The 6312-nt window shown below is 50.0% G+C and overlaps 2 protein-coding genes across 2 annotated transcripts; both read right to left on the bottom strand.

Annotated features, from left to right (window-relative positions):
• Positions 1-444: 444 nt before the first annotated feature.
• F5891DRAFT_962799 (uncharacterized protein) lies at positions 445-705 on the bottom strand (the record flags this gene model as incomplete). Its single annotated transcript, XM_041375946.1, has 1 exon — positions 445-705. A coding segment is annotated over one exon (261 nt), but the record flags the coding sequence as incomplete, so codon positions are not given.
• Positions 706-1113: 408 nt separating this feature from the next.
• On the bottom strand, positions 1114-2043 carry F5891DRAFT_962878 (uncharacterized protein; the record flags this gene model as incomplete). Its single annotated transcript, XM_041375948.1, has 1 exon — positions 1114-2043. A coding segment is annotated over one exon (930 nt), but the record flags the coding sequence as incomplete, so codon positions are not given.
• Positions 2044-6312: the final 4269 nt, after the last annotated feature.

Raw genomic sequence — 6312 nt, 5'->3', positions numbered from 1 at the left:
TCCCTAACTTGAATCTACTCAATCTTCCCTCGAACATACTTCCCTCTGAAGCCCCCTCAGCTTCAGTCTCTAGTATCTTTTCTTAGGTGCTCTTCGCGCCTAAGTCTACCTCGATCGACAACTCATCGTTCGGACAAGACTGTCCTTACTTTGAGAACGTCAGTGACTTTGAAGACATCTGTCTTAGAAGTCATGGGACACGCGCGTCTCTGAGATCTGCTGACTCGACGTCGCCAGTCTCAGTCGCTACACCGGACCCTTCCGGTTACGTCACGAACGTTAGCGGACGACGCCCCTCTCAGGGCTCCGCATAACAGATCTATTTGAGTGCGTAACAGATGAAACCCGAAGCGTAAACTATCAGACAAGGTAGGGTATTTGCGGACAAGATTGTGTCTATGTAAGGCGCAATCCCATACGGTATAGTTATAGGGTGTGAGCGGATTAAGATGTCTGAGCGCGAGCACAGTGTTGGGCGCTGTGCGAGCTTCCGAGGCAGCCAGAACAAACATGTCGATCGTCGTGAGATCTGCTGGAACAGCCTTTGTGTCGCTGCCAATCGACACAAAGCGGCTTGTCGGACTTGCGCAAGATGAGTTGTCTTTCGACGCGGGTGGCGAGGGTGGGGTGTGAACTGTCCCAGAGTCTGTCCGCAGTGCATTCAGCGAAGATATGTGAGTTCCTCCCCAGGCATACGGCGCACACAGCTGGGGAGCGAGAGCTGGGTGCACTGTCCTGAAAACCCGAGCGACTAGAGTGGTTGTTGTGGGACTTGTGTGTGGCAAGGGTTTTTGCAAATTTCGAAGAGCCTGCCCATTCGAGATGTGAGGGCGACAGAGAACGTTTGGAATGTTTAGAACGCGAGTGACCAGAGGAGTCGTGGGCACGCAGGGGTGATGATGCATCCTGCAAAGTCGTTCACAACCGCCAGACAAAATAACGCGATGCCACGGCGCCCAGAGTGGTTCGATGATACCACAAACACGGAGCAGAATGGAAGCATGAGGTAAACGCGAGGTGCATACGCCAGAGACGCAAACGCAAACGCAACGCAAAACGCAAGATGACAGCGCAAGGTAGAAAGAAAGAACATGAGGAATATTAGCGAAAGTTCTAAGAATGAGTGATCGAGCTACTTACGCGACGAGAGTCAAGGAGGTCACGGTTACGCAGTTGACGGAAAACGCGGTCAAAGGTACGCAGTAGCGCAGTCTCATCCAGGAGCGAAATGTCCCAGGCGCCCTTGGGCAAAGGGATGGCGTTGTGCCAGGCGCGGCGTTGTTCCTCCTGATAGATGAGGATGGCTCGTTGAGCGATGGCATCAGTAGAGTTCCAGTATCGATGCAAAATGATGGACCCCCAAAAATTGGCCAGCATCGTGATGTGCTGGGCTGGCCAATCATATTCTTCCATGGTTTTTAGTATGCGCGGGATGGCTTGAGCGAATTCCACCGTGGACAGGTTGCGATCCGGGACTACCTTCGAGGAAGGTTTGGTTAAGCCCGCACTGACCCATACGGTGGAACTGTCGTCTCCGGTGGTGGGGACCATGCCCTCATCGTCCCTGGTGCGATAGTTGGCATGGGCATCGGCGACCCCAGTGTTAGTCCAATAATAGAGCTCGATGTAATGCCCCTTATCAATCTTCCGGAGAGCGAAGTCAGAAACCATAATCTCATCATCAGCGGAGTCAGGGCGGGGACGTAGGGGAATTAATAAATGTTTTGAGCGATTTTTCTTCTTTTCGTCATTTTTGGCTGCTTCCTCCTCGAGGCGAAGAGTCTCCTGGTTACAGTTGTTTTCGTCGTCCGCTAGACGCTGCTGTTCGAGATGAAGGCGTTCGTCGTCAAGTGTCTGTTGCTGCCATTGTGCGCGGAGCGCATCGTTAGTGGTAACCCAGACTTCACGAAGTAGGTTGGCGGCTTGTATCTCCGTGGTGGTTGGTGTGACTAGGCCGAGACGGCTGACACTATACGGGTCAGACATGAAGTCTGGGCAAGCGAGCAATCCTGGGTCAGAGTGTAGGCGGTTCATTGAGGCGAGTCAGCGAGAGCGACGAGAATGATAAGATATTGTTTTTATTTAAGGACGCGAAGAGTCTAATCAAGAAGTTTGTTCGTACTTGCGAGGAGCGTGGTGGTGGGGAGAAGAAGAAGGAGTGTGTCAAGTTTGCTCGTGACATGCATAGACCTCATTCGTATCACGTGCTCGTGCCTCGTACTTATTTAGAATACAGTACAAGCAATTTCTGTGCCTGAATATCCCACGCCTGAAGGCACCCTCCGAAATTTCCCGACACCGCCAGCTTCCGAGAGTCGAACTGACATCATTAAGCTTCCCTCGCCTGCTTCGAATGGACCAGCTATGAGTTCGCCTGTGTCCAAGCTCCATATCCGAGCTGTTCCATACTCTGACCCACCCGCTACCAACGCGCTGTCCGCGGAGATATCAATGCAAAAGATCAAGCCAATATTGTCAAATGTTCTCACGATACCCATTTCAACCCTCACTGACTTTGAGTCCCAGGCTATAGCCAGCAGTGACAACCTATCGACCATCCCTTGATACCCCCACCCCATTTATACCATCATCACAAACCTCCCGAGCCTCCTCAATCTCCTTACCCTCCCGCAGGTCCCATCGCCGAATCGTCTCATCGCCTGATCCGCTGATCATTTGCTTGCCGTCAGGAGAATAGGAAATGCACGAAACATATTTGTATTCGTGATGGTCACCATCCGGAAGGAGAACTTTCCATGGTTCATGTCCCTCCAAGGTCATGACTGGTGTTAGAATCGATTTGTTCTCTGCTGCATCGGGCTGCATCGAGCTAGAAGCTATCACAGCTGTATTCGCCAGACTGGTCGGCAAGATGTCGGTCAATGGATGTGTCCGGTGGGTTCTCCTCATGCTCTATAAAGCTAGGCTTGACGTTGAGTAATTGTCAACTCTCACTCGTTCGAGAGCTGGCGCACCTTACTTGCTCAAATCAATCGTCAGTTTGACTCAATCCATGCGTAATCCTCAGAGGTTTGGTCTTACCAGGGCGTTAGCAAGCAAGAGCGATGATGGTCATATAGGCGCGTGTCCCATCTCTTTATATTTATATCTTCTAGACGGCTGTGCATTGTACAGCGTGACTCCCCATACTATCCACACATGTAACCTTATCAAGTTATGATGGCCTTGGAGTGGCGTCCACCCGCATGCTTCTTGTGTGATTCTCATGTGCCAGGGCGTAATGGATTGCCAGTTAGGAGGAAATTCATTGCATGAAATTCGTCTGTGAGAAGCTAGTACATGGTCACTTAGAATCACAAACCAAGCGTTAAAACTTGAAGGTTACGAGAAATGAAAAAGAGCTGGCTTGATCTCGTTTGAAAGCTCACTAGATTCAACTAGGCCGCATTTTCGAGCAGTTCTATGTGGGCCAAGTACTGAACAAACGCCTTCGGAACAAGAGCCTATCGGGATTCGGATGTTGATACATCAGGAGGTCAATTTCTCTCTGCCCACGACACTACGCATGTGCCGTGACTATTGTGACGCACACCAATTTTTGCTGGATCCACGTTGATGGACGACTAAAGCGCGTGTCTATACCTCTGTCGTTATATCTGAAACCATTGTCAAGTTTATGCGACTCCGAATATGGCCTCAGAGCATCAATCTCATCAAACATGATGCAGAGGATTTTCGACACGCACCGCCCACCGCAAGCTGTAAGGCGCATTGGCAGGAGAAGAATATGAAGGTCATATGACAACCAAATGATAAGCAAACTTTACCCATGGTTGAAACTCATTAGTATTGAGAGCTTTTGAACCGGGAGTGATCGTGATCGTGACCGGAAACATTACCTGGTTGACGTTTGGCTGCACTCCGAAAGCCGATGTCGATGCGCTCGTACATCGCAGTCATCAATAATAAACCCATGTTGTCAGGTACCACTTTCTGCTCACCAATAACGCAACTCCGTCTTCATAGCCAGTGATTTCCTGCGCATGCTGCCGCTCCATCCGATCCAGATTTCTGGACTCAGGTCGCACCAGGACATCCAGATGTCGCTTCTCTGTGTTGACGATCTGTAGCGGTGCAAAGCAATTCGTGAGATGACTGTTTAACAATGAAGAAGTTCTTCGATGCTTTCTTGAGTCGATGACATGGATAAGTGAAATTTTGCTTCTTTACCTTTCACCCATCCTTCCGTGCCAGGAAGCCGTTCCTTGAATTTGGTATGTCTTTGTGCTCTTCATGACCGCGTATACAGGCACTAAAAAGCGATCACTTGCAGGCTCTCAGCAGGGTGGCAAAGGCACATTTTTGCGTCAAGCGACCAACGCTGCAAGACGGCGATTTCCTTCAACTTAATGGTGTAGTTTTGCAAGCAGGAAACTAAAATAATGATCCGTTCTCTACCTTGGCTAGAACAGTCAGATTGGGCCAGAATCTACGACGGGATGTTGCGATGTATCAAGGACACGAATAAAGCGTGACTACTCACAAGGAAATGCAATGGCAATATGATTGTCTGTGACACTTGGCGCTTGAGTCTTTCTGAGTCAGATGCCGGTGAGCCGATTCTAATATCACGCGTTTAGAAGATGATGCGAGACGTGCATCAAGTTTTGCATCGTCTATTGCACTTCGCGTAGGTTCGTTCTTTGTGATTGTTGTTGACCAGTTCACTGAACTCGAGCTGTTTCTCCCGAAGCACCGACATGTCTCACAGAGACCTGATAGATCTCGTCACTCACGCGAATCTGCCTTCAATCTACTATGATTCATCTGTTCGCTATAACTTCTTATAAGTTGTAGTGCTCCAATCAGATTGTCAGCCTCAGGAGGACCTAAACATCCACAGCGCATTGACAATGCACTGCTCGTGTTTGCATCGCGGGCCTGCAACAAGAACGAATAGCTCAAGCGTGCATGCAAAGCTCCAAAGGACCATCGTCCCATTTAGTGAATGACGGTGGTCCACAGAAATTTTTTCCTCAAAGGAAGGCCCCTGCAGTGGAAACACATCTCGAGGATATACCTTCAAAGCGGCGCTGGACGAGCATATAAATATTGCGTCGGTGGCCTTCATCATCTATTCCTCACCCACTGCACCTACTGCCACTGCGACCTCGTACACACACACCCTAACATTTCAATCAACTATCTGTTGGCCCCGGTACGTGTGTTCAGAGCTTCAACACCTACGTTTTCTCACTGTATGTATTTCTTGCCACCAGATGAGACACTTCACTCCCCATGTCTCCTCATCACATGGTTCCGATTCTTCCAATGCAACCCAATACACGCCAAACACTTGTATGTATATGGGTCGATTTCGCTGGCCCCAGCCCTCACACATTCCTTATCTAGGCTTCTACTACCCGTATGGTGTGTCAGCTAACGGGACGCATAGCGCCCCTCCATCATACGCGCCGGTCGCACCTTCGCCTGGTGTCGGTGCTGGAGTCGTGCATCACGCGTTCCAAACGGGACAAAATGGTTATTATCCCAATCCAGGAGCCGATGTCTCGTGTGCCACTTATGGTGGTCCATACTCACTGCAAACTGCGGCTACTCATCCCCCACAAGGCCCATCCGCGACCCCCCTGTACCATCAACCTATTTCTTTTCCAGGAGCCGCAAACCCTTACGCTGCGCTCATACCGCACCAAGGATACTTCCACCAGAATCACGGGCCTGTGCCTGCAACGGGCTCTACTTTTTCGTCTCTCCCTCAAGCGCCAAGTATCAGTCAAAAGCGCATCGCGGAACACCTCCATTACTGCGATGTCAAGCAAGCCAAAATAGCTCCCGGCGGAATGAAGGACGACCCGTTATTTGTGAGTTTTCTTTTCATCTTGTGAGGTCTGATTCTCAAGCATCGGCACAGACCCCTGTGTTAGATCAACTCGGTCAACCAAACGGGACATTCGTGTGTTCTAGGGACGGCATGGTGCTCAATCCTGGAAGCTATCTCAAGCACCTTAAGACAAAAAAGCACCTAGGCTTCAAACTAGAGAAATTCAAGTGCTCTGGTTGTTCCAAAACGTGCGTATCCCAACTCTCAAATAAGCTTCTCGTATCATTAATATCGTTGTGATTAGGTATACGAGACGCGATGCCTACAAGCGGCACTTGATCAATAGCAAGTGTGGACAGTCGATAGCTGTGGGCGCTCCGCCGCCATACTCAGCTAGTCAGAACTCCACGAGTTCTGCTTCTGTTGCACCTGCAATGGCATCTACCACTGCGCTCACTTATTCTCACCCATACCCCATGTTCCCCACGTCAATGTCCCAGAACGTCGAG

Source organism: Suillus fuscotomentosus, assembly GCF_016647785.1.
Source record: "Suillus fuscotomentosus strain FC203 chromosome Unknown F5891scaffold_97, whole genome shotgun sequence".
Taxonomy (NCBI): domain Eukaryota; kingdom Fungi; phylum Basidiomycota; class Agaricomycetes; order Boletales; family Suillaceae; genus Suillus; species Suillus fuscotomentosus.
This window is presented reverse-complemented; position numbering and strand designations above follow the sequence as displayed.